Source organism: Morus notabilis, unplaced genomic scaffold (assembly GCF_000414095.1).
Source record: "Morus notabilis unplaced genomic scaffold, ASM41409v2 Scaffold922, whole genome shotgun sequence".
NCBI classification, from domain to species: Eukaryota; Viridiplantae; Streptophyta; class Magnoliopsida; order Rosales; family Moraceae; genus Morus; species Morus notabilis.
The window spans coordinates 16,854-36,621 of NW_010358078.1; the positions used below are offsets into that span (position 1 = coordinate 16,854).

General features: G+C 32.8%; 1 protein-coding gene across 1 annotated transcript; it reads left to right on the forward strand.

Moving 5' to 3' along the window:
• Positions 1-11,097: 11,097 nt before the first annotated feature.
• Positions 11,098-16,580, forward strand: LOC21391425. The gene is made up of 2 exons (XM_010091660.2): positions 11,098-11,559; positions 14,199-16,580. The coding sequence occupies exons 1-2, from the start codon at positions 11,320-11,322 to the stop codon at positions 16,113-16,115; spliced, it is 2,157 nt and encodes a 718-aa protein (XP_010089962.1). The 5' UTR covers positions 11,098-11,319; the 3' UTR covers positions 16,116-16,580.
• Positions 16,581-19,768: the final 3,188 nt, after the last annotated feature.

A 19,768-nucleotide genomic window follows, 5' to 3' on the forward strand; every position in this document is an offset into this window, starting at 1 on the left:
TACATATATATATATATATATATATATAGCTACAGATTTGAAAAGGATTTGACACAAACACCACATGGGCTTTGAAACAGGAGGAATCTGCACTGTTCAGTTTGGGGTCCATGTGAACGCTACCACTTGACTAACGTTAATAATACTGACAGGAGTTACAAGGATAGAAGGGTAGTGTGTCTAAATAATTTTATAAGGTAGAATATTTTTATTTGGTATATAAATTTCTCATACTATATATGAAATATCTGTATACTATTCAATGCAACATTACTGATCCAAACTCAAAACCTTATCGAGAAAAACGAAAGAGTTATAAAATGATTTGGACGTATAGCAACACGATGCAACCAAAGCGACAGCCATGGTCCCGTTGTTATACGAGTGGCTTTTGTCTCAGAAAGCACCAAGTCCGTTGTAATCATTACATTTTACAAAAGCAGATAACCGGCTTGAGCCATTAGAAATACTAACATATATAGTGTATGTTAAATATTAAACATTAGCTTAGAAAAATTGACTATCGCCTCGTTCATTTTACCGATTCGAGTTTTCAACTTTATGTTTTTACAATAAAAAACTCTCAGAAAATGTTACATCTAACTTTTTTTGCTACAGTGAAAAGCTCTCAGAAAATGTCACATCTCAGCTCGAATTGAAAACTCGAATCCGCGAAGTGAACGAGCCCATATGTACAAAAGTTTATTTTTGTAAAAAAAAAAAAAATAAAAAAATAAAATTATATCTACCACATAATTTTGCAACCAAATGTTTTTCTAAAATGAAAGTGCAATTAGAGAGAATTGTAGAATGTGTATAAGTCTGGATCTTTTTTTAGTGTAATTATTTGACTAAAAAGATTATGAATCAAGAGTAAAATGTAAAAATCTTGACTCATGCATTTTTAAAGAGTATTTGTTAAGATTACTCATATAAATTACTTATCGGCCTGCCAATTGGGCGGCAGAGAAAAATTCGGCATTTGGGCAAACAGATGATGGAAGGCAAATTAATATTGTCTCAAAGTATTGTTATAAGTAGGAGGGAACAAATACTCTTTAGTGCAAATTTTTATTATTTCGAATAAGTATAATTTTTAGTCAAATAATTATAATAATTAAATGAGTATTAATTAAGAATAAATAATAAAAATTTAGACTCGTACACTTCAAAGGTAAGTTTATCAATTTTCTCTAAAAAATAACATTATTTAAATATAATAATCAACACCAACTTATAAGAACATTGACCTACTTATTAATATGTTGAATTTAAGATGAGAACTCATGTTCTTAAAAATTCCAAATTTCATCAGGTGTCAAACCACAGGGCATCAAATTAAAAGCATATCAAAAACAAAATAAAATAAAATAAGTAGTTGGGCTAGACCTTCGTGTGGTGGTGTATGAAGTGATATTGTTATTATCATAAATAATAATAATAATAATTATTATTATTATTATTATTATTATTATTATTATTATTATTATTATAAATCTAATACAGACAACCTAGAGAGGTAAGCAACTCAATCTTTGACACAAGCACTTGGGTGCAAAATGATATATGCTTTGGATTTGAATAATACGCCCCTCGAACCACGAGAAGCAAGTAGACTGTTGTATAATGCTATCAAAAAGCGTGGGACGTACGTATGCAAATATTGGTATAGACTTTCAAACTTTTACATTTTATTTTTTTTATTAATAAAAAAAAAAGGATGGTAAAGTTTTGTCACAAAGATATTATCAAGATTGCAATTGGACATGTATTTTCCTATAGAGGAATGCTATGTGCAGTCGAGATATATCAATATCTAGCGCGCACTCTCTTTCTATGCAGGACAAATGTAGGAAAGAAGGCATGAGTTTTATTGTTATTACGAAACGGCCATATTGCTGCCTACTTAAAAAAAATTATTATCTTTTTCTTGTATAGTTGAATTACGATCTTACCCCTAACAAAATAAGGGCGGGAAAGAAAAGCTGTCTTCCTCAAATCCCAATTTCATTTTGCATTTTAAATGCCCTTCATTTCATCTTCTTCTCTCTGTTGAGCTCGTTTAGTTAGTGCATTCGTGCTATAATTTAAATTATAGTTCGTGATTCGTTATAATATTTTCTCTCATAAAAAATACACGTAAATTGAGAATAATTCTGAATCATAATTCTAAATTCATAAACCAAACGTCCAAAATGAATAGAAAGAGCTCTCTAACTATTGGAGTAGATAAACTACATTGAAGTTGTATGGGTTAAAGGTATTTTCTCCTTTTTAAATATATTATATATTATGTAGATATTTACAGAAACCTCACTTGCTAATTTTAGGAAAATATGAGATTTTTATTTACTAGTAATGGATTTACATTTTTGTTTTAGCTAGACGTTTTTTTTTTTTTTTTTTTAAATCTATTAAGTTAGAAATTTGATGCTATTTTTGGTTATATGATTCTATGTTAGAAAATTAGGAAAAAAAAAGGTAAAAATTTAAGAGAAAAAACCTTGAAATTTTTAAGAATCAATGCCCTTTCTCTCTCTCTCTCTCTCTTTTTTAATCTATAATGTCATTTACTTAGAAGTGGATCTTTTCTAATAACCTACACTCTTCATTATTTGGTCTTTATGTTTATTTAGCGAATAACAAATGGGAAGTTAATAATTACAAATTCCTTAATTTTTTCTCTTTTAGATAACTATCACATTGAACATTGATTTAAACTTAAACTTGAATCAATGCGGCGAGAATTTTGTCGATGAAGTGAGAGAAGACACGACGGATGAAGGTCGCAAAAATTTAGGACCTTATAATGGCATGTGCTTTATCACACCATTACACCAAGAGGCATTTTCGTTTTACTTAAAGTATGCTAAGTATCTTGGATTTGGTATTTCAACGAAATCAAGCCGTAGATCAAAGATATCTAGAGAATTCATTGACTGCAAGTTTGTTTGTACAAGACATGGAGTGAAACGGAAATATAATGCCTCTAACCAACGTCCTTGCTTGAAGATAGATTGCAAGGCCATATTGCATGTTAAAAGGAAATTAGATGGAAAATGGTATGTTCATAATTTTGTTAAAGAACATAACCATGAACTTTATCCTGCTCAAGCTCATTATTTTCCCTGCCATAGGAAGATTAATTCCCCTAACAAGCATAGCATTGACACTCTACATAGTGTCGGAGTTGACACAAGTAAAACCTTGTCCGCATTGACTAAGGGGTTGTTTGGTTGGGGTATTCGTATCCCGATTCGAATCATGGTTCATGATTCGTTACAGTATTTTTTCTCATAAAAAATACACGTAAATCAAAAATGATTCTAATATCATGATTCTAATCCATAAACTAAACGTCTCATAAGTAAAATGGTGGACATGAGAATATTGATTGTTTGGAAAAAGACATTAGAAATTATCTTAACAAGGAACGGCGTTTAGCACTAAAAATAGGTGATGCTAAAGCTATGCTTGAGCTTTTTATGCACATGCAAGAAAAAAAAAATCCTAATTTTTTTTTTATGCAATTGATTTAGATGAAGAACATCATCCCAAGAATGTCTTTTGGGTGGAAACAACCAGTTGAGAAGACTATAAAATTTTTTAGAGATTTGACGTTTTATATTTTAAAGATGTACACTTTTAACAACAGTAATAATGTCAGAATTTTTTTTTTATTTTTTTATCTCTCTAAAATTTTTCTGTCAGTTTTATATCTCTTAATTTTTATAACAACCCATGTATAAAACTAGGCCGTATAAGAGTCCCATTCACGTCATTTACAGACTGCCCAAAAAAAAAAAGAAAAAAAAAATCTTACTGGCACAATTGTAATTTATGGAACATGTGATGGCTTGATTGTCCTGTAAACTAGTGGAGATACTTGTTAGTTGTTAATTAAAAAAAGTTGGAAGTTACGTTACTTACGTATTCATGCTAATCATGCTTGTTCAATTTGCCAGAAGAGTGGCAATTTCGTAATAACTATAGTAAAAATAGCGGGTAAGTTACTAATAGTTGTCATAGAATGAGTACCTCGATTTAATATTTGTACTTGTTATTTATTATTATATTTGTTGTTATATTAACATTTTAACCTGTTATAAAGATATATTATACTATTCTAATAAAATAGAATAAAATTCTACTTAAGTGAGTATTGAGTATATACAATACTAAAGAATATAGAATATAAGAGTATATTATGTATATACTAAGATACCAATAAGGAATAAATCTAATAGGGAGTAAAAATACTAATCTATATAGAAATACTAATATTTAATATATTAAATAGATAATATAAGTATATAACATATATAATAAATATAAATCAAAAGTGTAAATAAATAAATGGGCTTATTAATCATTTCTATATGTTTATACATGAAATATATACGATAATCTATGATAATCCACTTTATTTATTATTTTATTCATTATTTATTTTTATTATTAGTCTATTCTAAATTTTTATTGGTATATGTATATTGGAATTTTATAATTTTGAAAATTGAATATTTTAATATATTTTATTAATTTAATAAAGAAAGAGTTTCTTACAAATTACCGAAAAATTCGTTCTAATACGATCTAATAAAAGGGATTCTTAGTAAAACTGGGGTTCTCGGGGGATATAGAAAGATGCAGGACTCCCTTACCTTGCCTAATTTCACAGAAAAAAGAGAAAGAATTCACTCTTTTTATTTTGTTTGATAGAGATTTCTTGATTACTAATCAAGAATATCAATAAAAAAGAATACGCATGATTCTTTATACAATTCAATCTTATGTTACCAAAGAAAAATCCATTTTTCGGATTTTGACTTTTATTCCTATAAACTAAATAATTACTTGGTCACTACCAAACAAATAATAAAATGTAGAATTTATTTAATAATTTATTAAATTAAAGCCTAAAGCTTTGTTTTTTTCTACTTGATTGAATTTTGATTCAAAGGAAAGAAAGCATGGAGCTGAAATAACTCGCTCAGAACGCCTTTTAAAGGATTGCGTGGTACGATTGGATCATTTCTACAAAGTTCGTATTTACTGTGTTTACTACTAGTGCTACTAGAAATCAGTGCAACTTATTGTTTGTGCTAAACATTTTTTCTTTTCTTCGTCTGAATTTGCCCACTTCCTACGCAATGGAGAGGTACATTTGCTCTAATTTCCAACTGTCAGTAATCAGGTGGTCCATGGTTAAATATAAGTCAAAGTCTTTCTAATGGGGTGCAAATTCATTTACATATATACTTGAGGCACCGTTGGTTTGGCAATTTCAACGACTTGAGATATAGGGATAAACCACTTATATCCCCCATTGGAAGAGATTTAAGAGGTCCCAAAAGGGACGAAAAAAAAGAAGAAGAAGAACAACAACAAAGATGTGTGTGCGTATGTTTCGATCTTAAGGTGCATTTTTTTTAAAAAAAAAAAAGCATATATATAGTACCACTCGAACTTTTTTGCTATTACTAAATGTTTATCTAATTTTTTTCCACATGATCTTTTCTTTAATTCACACTAAGCTTATATAGTAGACACATCAAATTGTAAGCTAAAAATATGAAAAATGATCAAATCCACTCTTAATTAGTACATTTAGAGAGGAAAAAGGGTCATAAAGCCATAAAAAAAAAAAGAAGAAGAAAAAGAATTCAAAGAGTTAAAGTCTCAAAAGAATATCATAAAAATATTTTTTAAAAGAAAAAAGAGGACGATAGGAGGGATAGCAAAAATCAAATGATCAAGAAAAATAAGACATTCTCATAGTGCAACGTTTGCAACCTCTATGGCAATATATACACACACATATATACATATATATATATATATATATTTTTTTTTTTTTTCTTTAGACTTTCATCGATCACATTGCTTAAGTCCTAATGGTGTATTTGAATATTATAATAGCCGTCCTTTTCTATTATTAGTTAATATAGCTTTGTACACTGATATATTCATGTTCCTCATTTTAGAAACTGCATTCTTTTTTGGTTTAAGTATTACAGACATCAACCACGGTCTAAAAATTTAAAGTTTACATGTTTATATATATATATAATATTGTATATCATGTGGGTGGAACCCTGAACGATGCGGGAGGCTTAGTTGTGTGAAAGTCTCCATCACTTTCTTGTAATTTAATTTCAACAAAATGTGGGACTTGTTAAAAAATTCCTTTAATATTTTACTTTTAATTTTGATTTTTATATTATCAAATATTTAATTACTTTTTTAATCATGTTTAATCTTTAAATGAACCTCTACGTTACTAACCCTTATTTTGGATTGGAGCGTGACTTGTTGTATATTTTCCACATTTGTTTGTATCTATTTACAAAGCCTACATTTATTCTCAATCACATAAGATAAGAAAATGCTTATCTCTCTTTTATCACGTATGTAGTGATATTTTGTCGTTTTTTATTACATGTTCCTACGTATTGAGTATAGTCATTCGAATCTATAATAAGTTGTCTCTGACTTTTCTTAGACATCATTTTAAATATTGTCGTTGTATATAATATTAGTGTATAATTGTTATTGATTATGTTTCATTACATCAATGATACTAGCATTTTTTATGTTTGCTGCTGGCTCTATTCACACTTCTATATTTTTTTTTTTGTATTTTAATTATATAATAGATTTTTTAAAAATACATTGTTCTTTTGAATTCTACTACATATCACTTTAAAATAATTTAATCTCAATTTAAGCTAACTTATATATTAATTTATCGCTCCACCGCCGTTGGCAGCCAACAGTTTCTATAATCTGTCAAAAACTATAAACAGTGAATATTATTGTAAATTGGATTCGGACAAATGAGAAAGAGTCAAAGCAAAAGCAAAATAAAAGTGAAAGGCTTGATAAGACGTGTTCTGAGTCTTCAAGGGACGCAGCAATTATATAATCCCTTGAAGCAATAATAAAGACAATGCAGTATTCAACGAGTAAGTTTTTGGGATTTTAGGTAGTCACGGCAGTTGGGGAATTTATTTTTAGAGATCCAAAATTGAGAAAATGACTTGTGGTTGGGCGGTTATTATGCATTGAAGACTATTAAAAGAATAATTATAGTAATACATATTTCACTTTTTTTTATAAAAAAAAAGGTGTATAACGTGATGCATATACGTGGCAAAATTACAGTCATAAGACAAAAATCTTGAATTTAATTATTATTATTTGTTGTTCTAGAAAATCTTGAACTTACTTGGCTGTACGGTATACAGTATTGTTATTTATATATATATATATATATAGCAGTATTGTTAAATTAGTACGTAATAAATTATCGTAATTGTATTCTCCCTATTATACATTTCCTTAAAAAGAAAATGTTAGTGATGAATAAAGGCTTGACTAATGTGCCATTTTTTGCTTTTGAATGCCATGGACAAATCTCATTAGTAATTATAGGTAGATTGTGCTGAATTATGCATTTTGACGGGACCTGTCTACTGCCCATTATTGATGTTTATCACATCCAAGTTTCGTTTAACTTTGAAATTCCTTCTCGTAACTTATAAAAAGTATTGTTTTCTTTTTTTTTTTTTTTTTGGTAATGCATTTTTTTTTTTTTTTAGAAAGAAAAAAACTCAAGTTTTGATCCGCCCAAACGCAAACTTAAAAAGATTCTCATCTCAAATCATAACTCAAATGTACACAATCAAACACAAACTCTAGTTACAGCTTCAACTCAAGTTATAACTCAAATTTAACTAAAGATCTATGCTCAAATCATCATAACTCAAAAATGCAACGAAATAAGCTCTGAGATGGTTGAGATTTAAACATTCGTTACATTGCACTTTGAGAAAAAAAAGTAAATAAATACCGATAATAATAATGTTTTTTTTTAAATGTAGTTAGATACTCAAACTCTATACCTGATTTATGAAAGATAAATGTGGGTATTTATCGTTGGATTATTTCTACAACCACAATAGAAACAATACTTGTGGGTGACAAATTATAAATATTGAGAACAAAAAGAAAAAAAAAATAGAATGGGTAAGGGAAAAAAAATCTCTTACGGCGAGACTAAAAACTAGTTCAAAGTAGGTGTGCCATTTTACATTTGGTTTGAAGCTGTTCAAGCAGCAAGTAGTTTTCTGCAAACCAAGCTAGTTAGTTTTTATTTTTCTGATTAAAGTTTAGATAATCAAGTTAGTTAAAAATAATATGGGTTTTGGTATTCTTGCTCCCCGATCTTTTCGTTCTTTGGTAACTTGCCTCCAAAATTTTTAATTTTGATAATTAACCTCTCTAATTAATTAAACACCATGCATTTTACTAATGGGTTGTTTAGAAGTTATACTCAAACTCAAATCATGATTTTGCGCTACAGTATTTTTTTATCTCACAAAGAGTTCGAATTTTCTAAATTTTCTCTCTCACAAAGTTTCCGCCAATGCACCCAAATTATAATTTGAGTATACCTTTTGAACAAACCCTAAGGGATACTAATATATTGTTTGATTTGATGTTTGAATTAAGTGATTTGAGTTGTGATTCAAACAGATGTTTGGATATGCAAATAGATTGTAATTTGGTTTGAGAATAAAATTCAAATTGTATTTGAATATATTAGTGTTGAAAACTGTCATTAAAATTTTTGTGGTAATTTTTAATTTATAAATGTCATATTTAAATATGCAATATGGATGAGGATTTGCGTAACCCTTTTCATTCAATGGCTACAAGGTGAAGATCCTAAAGGGGCTTCATTGTCCTCCGAGCCTGCAAGGTCGCCAAAGTCGTCTCCTTGCTTATGCTAATAATGCAACGCTAACCACTACCGCATATGCCTTGTTAAGGTCGTGAAGTCCACCGAGCCATCGCCTAATGCTGTTGTTCCATACGCATGATCAAGAAAGATGTGGCTTTTCTGAATTCCGCACACTATAATCTTAACTTTGACTTTGATCTAATTTCGTATTAAGGTTTGAAATGAGATTTTTAAGGGTTGTTCTTTTGCAACAAAATTCGAAAAAAATGTAAACTTAAGTTACAACTTTATTCAAGTTCACGTTCTTTTAAATTTCAACTTTATTCAACTTTACTTAAATTTATTCAAGCTACTACTTCAACTCAAATTATAACTCAAATTCAACTCAAAAACTGTACTTAAGTCACACTCTAAAAGAATAACCCCTTAGTCTGACGTGATTTCCCCCTGCTAATTTAATATGTGTTAGCAAAATGGATCAAATTGTAATAATTTAAGAAGTTAAAAGGAATTTTTTTTTTTTTTTTTTTTTACAATTACAATTTTAATGGACAAGTTATCGAAGGCCGAAAAGTTAATCAGGGGAGCTAAAAATAAAAACCTATAATAATACGCTGGAGCAATTAGAGAAAATTGACAATTGACATCTATTTACTCCTAATAACTAGAGGATCTCAATCTTCTGATTTTAGCAATCGTATATGCTAATCCCCATAATTATTAGGATAATATTGTTTTTCTTTATCGGTCAAACCATTGCACATCCCTCTCTTCATTGTTCATACATCCTAGTCAGTATTCAACCCCGGCAGGAGTCCAGTGGAATATTACCAAACAATCAAAATACATGCATTTTTTTTTTTTCATTTAGTTTGTTTCTTTTTTTTTGGATAAAATTTTATTTTATTTTTCCTTGTAAACAGGATTTAGTCACTTTTAACCACTTTGCCACAAATGACGCCCTCAAGCAAAAAGAATAAACAAGTAATTAAATTAATCACTTTTTATTTTCTTCACAAAAAAAAAAAAAAAAAAAGAAATCACTTTCAAAGGAATAATGTTTGTTGACAACCCAAATTCACCAAATGCAAATAAATAAGGATTGGTATGATTTTTTTTTTTTTTTTTTTTTTTGCTTGAAAAGATTGGTTGGTATAATTTTTTCATCTTCCCATTCAAAACCCATTACGACTGTGGTAATTGATTGTTGGTGAAGCTAGGGCAGTATATTTAAAAGTTAAAAAGAAAAGCTAAATCGAGTAATTATTGATTTATGACAGGAGGGAATTTATTTTGGCTATGGTGACTGACAACTGTATTAACAATCAAGTGATTTTTTTTTTTGGTAAACAATCAAGCGAATTTTGCTACCACCATAATAGCGAAACAAAAATTACATATATGGAAAAGGTCCTTCTAATTATTTGATTTATTTCGTAAAATGTTAAGTGTTTAATTTTTTTTTTTTTTTTTTATCTCATTGTGCTTTTGGCATAGAGCAAAGGGTGCAAATTTGTGTGTTTTGATTTATTATGTGTTTGGTGCAATGAAATGAAGGAGACGTTTGGTTCATGGATTATAATCACGTGATTAGAATTATTTTTGATTTACATGTATTTTTTATAAGAGAAAACACTGTAACGAATCATGAATCATGATTTAAATTATTGTTTGAATCCTCCAATCAAACATTCTCGAAATGACCAGCCAAGATTTAGTCCGTCTATATATTTCGTACAAGTAGCAACAAAGATAATGGAGGAAATTTACTAATAAAAAAGAGAATAGAGGAAATTAATGCAAAGAATACCCAAATTACACATTTGTTCTTTGAAATTTCATACTAGCCTCTAAGTCATTTGCAAGAAATGTGTTTATTATCTCAACGTAGTAACTAATCAAGAATTTTGTCCAAATGCACCACGGTAGGTTGGAATTTGATTCCATAAAAAAGCTCTTTGCCATAAACCAAAGAATAATCTTCTTTTTCTTGGCAAGCGTTAAAAACTCAACCAAAAACGCAGCCAAGGCAGCTTTGACTCATAAATGAGAAAGAAACCCCTTTTTTAATAAATGTATATATATTTTTTGGATAAAGAATGTCAAAGGTTCGAACAACCTCAAACATAGAAATTGTGAAGGGCAAAAAAGATAATAAATGCAAAAGGCAAGGGCAATTTGGAAAAGAGGAATGAATCACAAACTTTTCCTCGTTCAACAATCAACCGTTTTTCCCAATAATAAAATTGAATAGAATATACGTTGCAAATTACAATGAACACCACCAACTCCACCCATATTCATGTAATTCATATACACACACTCTTCCCATTCATCTCTCTCTCTCTCTCTCTCTCTCTCTCTCTCTCTCTCGATTCTCTAATGGTCATTGAGTAGCATTTGTGACGAAGCTAGGTCCATTTGCTTTGTGCCCACTTCGAGACTTCCAATATTAGCTTGATGGGTAATAAGTTCAAGATCTGATTTTTCTTTTCTTTTTGATTTTATTATTTCTCTCTTTCTCTCTATCTCGTTGGGTAGATCTTTTTGAGAGAAGAAGAAGAAGAAAAATGGGAAGCAAATGGAGAAAAGCGAAGCTGGCTCTTGGGCTCAACAGTTGTCTCTACGTTCCCCAAACTTCCGACGACTCTTCGCCCTCAAACGGCGTCGCTTCAGCCAGGTTATCCGACGTCGTTTCGAACCCTTCTGCGCTTTCCCCGACCGATCATGGCCCCGATCGCCGCCCAACGACGCCGACCCCATCGTCGTCTGGTCTCCGATTGTCCAAAAGCGGAACCAAGTCCTCCAAGGTTTGTTTTTCCCCTTAACCCAATTTATTTTTTTAGTTTTTTATTTGTTTCTTTTGCATGTTGAAGTATTGAGTGGGAATCCAATGCTTTCTTTCTTTTTTTCTGCTATGTTAATCTTTTGTGCGATTTTTTATTCTCTGGAACTTTTACACAAATTTATTTTATTTATTTCGTGTGTTGTTTGCTGAATATCCATGGTAGATTCTCAATAATGGGTTTTTAAGCATGTAGAAAAAAGAATTCTTTTTTTTCCATGATTAGTAAATTGGTTTGTTTGTCTAATCTAATTATCTCTGACTATTGTTGTTGTTTAGTTTTGCTTTTTTTGCCAATTGTTTTTCTGTTCATGTGGGGTAGGGGTTAAATTGTAAAAGAAGGAGATGAGAGAAAAAGAAGAAGAAGAAGAAGTAGTGGTAATGTGAGATGGGATTGTGATTTTAAGATTAGATGATGGGTATTGGTTTGTCATGCTGTTTTCAGCTTGAGGACTTTGTGTGGGGGAGAGATAAAGTGGGGACTAGTTGTCCTTTGGCTTATTAGAAAAGTAATACACATTACCTACTGTACCTTTCCATTTCATCTTCCCTTCAACGGCAAGTGTTTTGTCTGCTCAGCACCATTGCTTGCCACTCTCTCTCTCTCTCTCTCTCCTTTTGATGGTAATTTTAGAAAAGCCTGTGGACCGCGGGTTATCAGCTTCAAGAAAGGAAAAAAGGAGGGAAATTTGGAAGAGTAAGGAGAAATATATAAGTGGAAAGTCAGAGCAATTATTCATCATTCATCATTTTTCCCATCTTTTGATGAGCTTTGGTTATTTCACATAAGTTTTCTATGGTGGTAGGGCATACAAAATATGCATATAAGTATGTTTATTAGCCTTAGATATGGTTAAAATCGCGCTAAAAAACTGACAGAACCAAATATAAGATCTAACGGTTCAAAACAAAATCCCAATAGAGGTAATTTTTTTTTTCTTTTTTGGTACACTACTGTAAAATTTTGATTTTTCACAACCGTCGTGCCTCATTTCTTTTCTTATTATTTGTCTTGAAAGATTCATCATTGATGAGTAGGAGAGTTGCTTGTTGATGATTATTCTTACTTTTTCAAAAAAGTCATCCCCCTTGGTTTTCGTTAATTTCCCATTATGTCCTCCATAATGGTTTGACCACCCAAACTCTGACCTTTTTTTTTTTTTCCCCTTTTTGGGTGGGCTAGCAAGCTGGTTTACCAAAGAACTGTTAATCATAGTATTATTCTTTAGTCGTGATTCAATAAAATCTAAAACGGTCCTCGATATTGGCAATTTATAGTGCCAGACATGTTGCATTCCAGTTCATCTTTTTAGGCATTAGTCCCTCCAGTGGGGCTGCAAGGGCACAGTGGGGTTAGCATAGATGCTACAATGTTCTACACATCCAATCCAATAACCTTAAAAAGTAAATTATTATATTTTAAGCAGGTGCCCACGTTGCCTTTCTTTAAAGAGAGGTTGAATTGGGATGTTGCTCCATGATTTGGGAAGACTTCCGAGAGTTGACACTTTTCAAATCTGGTTTTAGTCGGTTTTAGAATTTTGAATTAAAGCTAACTTCTTAGAATCTGAGAATTAAGAAATTTCTTTTTTAATTCCTAAACCAGACTCTAAATATGATGAAATGCGTGACTGTACAAAATACAGTTACCAATTTTTCTATAAGCATATATATAAGTGATACCGTTGGAAGCATTGGGAAACCCAAACTCTGACCTTTTTTTTTTTTTCCCCTTTTTGGGTGGGCTAGCAAGCTGGTTTACCAAAGAACTGTTAATCATAGTATTATTCTTTAGTCGTGATTCAATAAAATCTAAAACGGTCCTCGATATTGGCAATTTATAGTGCCAGACATGTTGCATTCCAGTTCATCTTTTTAGGCATTAGTCCCTCCAGTGGGGCTGCAAGGGCACAGTGGGGTTAGCATAGATGCTACAATGTTCTACACATCCAATCCAATAACCTTAAAAAGTAAATTATTATATTTTAAGCAGGTGCCCACGTTGCCTTTCTTTAAAGAGAGGTTGAATTGGGATGTTGCTCCATGATTTGGGAAGACTTCCGAGAGTTGACACTTTTCAAATCTGGTTTTAGTCGGTTTTAGAATTTTGAATTAAAGCTAACTTCTTAGAATCTGAGAATTAAGAAATTTCTTTTTTAATTCCTAAACCAGACTCTAAATATGATGAAATGCGTGACTGTACAAAATACAGTTACCAATTTTTCTATAAGCATATATATAAGTGATACCGTTGGAAGCATTGGGAATCTGTGGCTTTGTCACTTGTGGGCTGTAGGTAGCTTTCAAGGTACCCGTGAAATTGAGGTTCTTAACCCGTGACTGGCATTGTGTTTTGATAGATAGTGACAGTCTTTTGTTGATTGTGTGGTTGTGCTAAAAAATGAACGTTTTAGGTATCCCGTGAGTTGATGACTCAGGTTGGATCAACTAAGTTCAAATAAATTGTTTCCGCCGAGGAAATTGCTTAACTCCCTTTGTTATAATGTTTTTCTGCTTGCATAATAATATAACCTCTTTGTAATTCTGGAAAGTTGTAACAATATGATATTATAGCCTCACCAGGTTGACTTTTCCTATCTGCAGAGGACCTGCGCAATATGCCTTGCCACCATGAAGCCAGGGCAGGGACACGCCATTTTCACCGCAGAATGCTCGCATTCATTTCACTTCCACTGCATCACCTCTAATGTAAAACATGGGAACCAAATTTGCCCAGTTTGCAGGGCAAAATGGAAGGAAATACCCTTTCAGAACCCTTCTTGTAATCTTCCGAATGGCCCGCTAAGAATCAACCCAGTTGGCTGGCCTCAAGATGATGCATGGATGACTGTTCTACGACGGCTTCCTTCGCCTCGGATGGAGGCAGGCCGGCAGATTGCCTCACTGTTTCATGCCGCAGAGCCGGCTGTCTTTGATGATGATGAAGTATTGGATCAACAACCTGAGATCAGTGACGGAAGTGCATCAAAAGTAGATGCTACCAATTACAATCGTGCTCAAATAGTGGATATCAAAACACATCCCGAAGTTTCAGCTGTCCCAAGATTAAGCTCTCACAATAACTTCACGGTGTTAATCCACCTAAAGGCTCCTTTCATCTCTAGAGAGAATAGTGGTAATCAAGCATCTCAAAATCCCCGTGCCCCTGTTGACCTTGTCACAGTGCTTGATGTTAGTGGCAGCATGGCAGGCACAAAGCTTGCTTTGCTAAAACGAGCTATGGGTTTTGTGGTACAGAACCTCGGTCCTTCTGATCGGCTCTCGGTCATTGCCTTCTCCTCCACAGCTCGCCGTCTCTTCCCGCTCCGTCGTATGACCGAGAGTGGAAGGCAGCAGGCACTACAGGCTGTTAATTCTTTGATCTCAAATGGTGGAACTAACATAGCTGAAGGCCTCAGAAAAGGCGCCAAGGTGCTAGGGGATCGCAAATTGAAGAACCCAATTGGCAGTATCATACTTCTTTCTGATGGACAGGATACGTATACTGTCAATGCTTCTAATGGGTCAAATGCCCGAACAAATTACCAGTCACTTCTTCCCATCTCGATTCATCGAAACAACGGTGCAGGCTTGCACATTCCAGTACATGCATTTGGATTTGGTGCGGACCATGATGCTTCCTCTATGCACTCCATCTCCGAGAATTCTGGTGGGACATTTTCGTTCATAGAAGCTGAGAGCGTGATCCAGGATGCATTTGCGCAATGCATTGGGGGGCTGCTGAGCGTGGTTGTGCAAGAACTTGAGGTTAATGTTGAGTGTGTTCATCCGAGTTTGCGACTGGGTTCAATAAAAGCAGGAAGTTATCCGACAATGATGATGGCTGATGCAAGAATAGGATCAATCAGAGTTGGAGACTTGTATGCCGAAGAAGAAAGGGACTTTTTGGTGAATGTTGATGTTCCAGTTGAAGGATCTAGTGCCGAGACTTCACTGCTGACTGTGAGATGTGTTTTCCGAGACCCCATCACCAAAGAAATGGTTTCGCAAGAAGCCATCGAAGTAAAGATCCAGAGGCCTGAGGTAACCAGGCAACAGCTAGTGTCAATTGAAGTGGACAGGCAGAGAAACAGGCTCTGCGCCGCAGATGCAATGGCTGAATCTAGAGCTGCAGCTGAGAATGGCGATTTGGCTGGCGCAGTCTCTATCCTTGAGAGCTGTCGTAGGGCATTATCTGAAACTGCCTCTGCACAAACCGGAGACAGGTTATGCACTGCTCTCTGCGCCGAGTTAAAGGAGATGCAGGAGAGGATGGCAAACCGTCGCGTGTATGAGGAATCCGGAAGAGCCTATGTTTTATCAGGACTGAGCTCACACTCATGGCAGAGGGCAACCGCAAGAGGTGATTCCACAGACAGCACAACCCTTCTGCAGAGTTACCAAACTCCATCCATGGTAGACATGGTAAACCGGTCGCAGACCATGGTTTTCGGGAACCCTCCTCAAAGAAGTCTCCAGCCTGCTCAGTCATTTCCAACCCGATCAACTAGGCCAAGGTAATCATCACAAGTGTCCTTTAAGAAGGGTCTCCTCACCCTTATAGTTTTATATCTTCTATATTAATATAGATGGACCATTTTGTTTCCTTGTTAAATTGTGCTTATTGTGGTTTTTGGGCAACAAGAGAGATAATTGGGAGTTTTGGTGTCTTCACATGGTGGGGGTATATTTCCTTGTTTTGGTAATGTATATGAATAAGCAATTGGGGGAAAATGGAAATAGGTGAGATAATAGGGGCCTGGTAACAATTGTGAAAAAGGAAGAGGTGGGAGCTGGGGTTTACCGATAAGTGGTGTTTTGGATGATGTACATAAAGCACTGTTTTTCTTTCCTTTTTGGTTTTTGTTTATTTTTTTTTCTTTCTTTGAGAAGAGGGGGGGTATAGCATTGTAATTGTGGGGATACTTGAGGTGAATTTTTTTTCACTGTGCTATGTTATGACATATATACTCCTGATTCTTTTCACTAAATGTCATTATTTTCAAGTAATATATTTGGCACAAATTTTTATATCATCTATCTATGTTGAGTTTTAAGTTATGTTGGTTCTCCAATTATAAATATTATTATTATTATTATTATTATTATTATTATTATTATCTAGCTCAAAGAAAGAATATCCCATTTCCAAACCGTTTCAAGTACGTAATTTACATAAAAATTCCCATTTTAAACTTGAGGGGAAAAAACTCCCTTTTGAGAAATACGTAGGTTTCCTGTCAAAGATTTTGCAGAACTAGATCTGAGTCCGTTTGGTTTATGGATTAGAATGATTAAATTAGATCCATTTTCAATTTACGTATATTTTTTGTGAGAGAAAATACTGTAGCGAATCATGAATTATGATTCGAATAGAGAACGAATCCTCCAACTAAACGGGCTTTAAAATTGAGACAGGTAAAATGTGGCACATTACAACCGTGCAAAGATTTGAATTTTTGTTCAAACCCCGCAAAGCAAGCAACAAGAAATAAAACAAATCCTACCATTTTTCGGGAGGGAGACAGAACTAGAAGAGTTAAAAAGAACCAATACACACTTGTTTCTTATACGAAATGGAAAACAGCAAATGGAAGCATTGATTTAGCCGTGTTTTCACTTGTTTGCATTTTCCATTAGGATCACTATTCCATTGCCTTCTATAGTTATAACTAAAGTGGCATTCTGAAAAGCCGTTAATTGTGTTGAAAAGATTGAACGACCCACCACATTTACTTTTTCTTTTTCGTCCTCTTTTTTTTTTTTTTTTTAAATACGAATTCATGGATATTCACACCCACAGTTCCATCTTTGACAATCACAAGTGAGAGGGGAAAAGTAAAAGGTTATAATCATTAATGATTAACCACTAATGGGCATCATTACCTTGAATTGAATGAGAATTTAAGGTCAAGTCATAAACGCCTCGATTTTAGGATAATTACACCCCCTAAATCACCTAAATCGGTCAGAAGGGCGATTATCCAAAAAAAAAAAAAAAAAAAAAAAGAAGAAACAAGCGCGCGAAAGATTTGGGGAACGATGCATATCCCAGGTCACACTCTCCAAGCAGCTTTGCCCCACCTCCACGTGCCGACTGCCACGTCATCATCTTTAACACAACTCACATGAAAATATGAAAACTCATGGCTAATTATAAAAAATTAAGAGCATTTCACGTTGATGTTTTCTGCATTATACTTAAATTACTGAGAAATTCAAAATTTTTTATGTCAGCACTTTAAGTTTTTAAAAGAATTAAAAAAACACTCTTTTACAAACAAACGTGACGGAATATATTTTGTAAATAATTAAAATATCCCTTCTACATAAGTAAACACCTCTCCTAATTGCATTTAAGACCTAAAAAAAATATCATTTTCACCTTTTATTTAGTCAAACAAAAATAAAATTAATTGATTTTGGCACTCTAAGATCAAATAACAACTTTATCAAAAGTTAAAATTAATGCACCAATTAAATTGACAACTGAAATTTATTCAGAATATTCGTGTAAATCTCTAAAAAATAAAGTGAAAATTATACTATGTGATGCATCCACAAGAGTGGAATTAAAACATAATAATTTTTGTTTAAAAAAGAACTTAGAAATAATAATTACTCAAAAACAATTATAATAACTACATAATAAATTTTCCCTAATTATTATAATAGTTTTATTTTATTCAAAATTTTCCTATATTTTAAATGTGTACGTGCCTAAATATTTCAAAACAGGAATAAAATCATTTTAATAATCCTTAATATAACAAAATATCTTATTGATATTTTATATTTTTAATAATATTAAAACGATACATTCACTTTTAAAAAAAATAATTTTTAATACCTTAGAAATTAATTTTTTGAACTTACAATGTGTAAACTGCATTTTCATTAATTAAATAAAAACTAATAGCTTTTAAAATATTTTTTGAAAACATGTTAATTTATTTTGATTATTTAATTTTTAAATATTTAAAATTTTTCAGAATTCTTTTAAAAATTATTAATTTATTATTGAGAGGGGTAAAATGGACATTTTATATCTTTAAAATCAGTCAAAAAAGAAATTTTTTTGTAAAAAAATTAAGGTACCCTTTTAATAAATTATTAAAAACACACCATACCGGCAGATACAACGGAGGGTACCATTTATCCCTTCAAAATAAATGAATAAACAAGTGGGCCCACACTAGCCCGTTTAGAGACCCACCCTTGGGAAGCCGAGGAGGTCAGGTCCCTTCACCACCTCTGCTTTAGCGCATAGATGAATTCTCATTGTCGCCTTCATTTCCAACCTCTCGTCTCTCTTTTCTTCTCTTCCCGGCCTCACTCAAGTTTCCTTTCCCTTTTTTTTTTTTTTTTTTTTTTTTTTTTTTTTTTTTTCTCATATTTTTCTTTTTTTTTGTGCTAGTTACTCAAGTTTCGACCTTACCGAAGCGACTACATTAGAGAAGAAACTCGACACGGCACTACTCTTTCACCTGGCTCACTGATTCACCCAGATCCGTATGCTTCATGTGATTTAGCTCAAAAAAGAAGCTCCTTTTCGGTGCTTTTCTCAGTCTCAGTACCACAGAAGACGTCAGAGAAGACACTCTTCGAGGTATACTTTTTGCCACTTCTTCCTTTTCCACTTTCAGTGAATCAGTTTGGTCGATATTTCACGATTGAAAATTTGAAATTCCGGTGAATTTAAGGCTTCAACGTTACAATTTTGGTCTTTTTCATCTTCTCTCTCTTTTTGGTGAGAGAAAATGGTGAGGTTGATGAATTATGAGACCAGTCATCGCCTTTCGAGTTTCGAGAATATTATTATAAGGTAATAATTTATTTTCGTGTGAAATTTCTCGTGACCCCTGAGGAGGGGGAATGCCACGTCATCGATTAGGGGGTTTGAAAAGTGTAGATGGGATTCTTCTTCTCCGTAACTCGGTATCTTTTTAGCTCTATCTGACTGTTTCACTTAATCCAACGGTCGTGATCGTCTGTTGAAAGATGCCGACGCAGATTTAATTGGGCCTCTGGCCTAAGCCTGGGACTTGGCCCACCGTGATGTAATATGCACGCGGCCCATAGCCGACACGCAGGTGGGGCCCAGTGTCGGGAGCATTACGTTGGAATTTTACTTTACATGTTGCTTTACGGAGCTCCAACGTGTATGTTTTGTG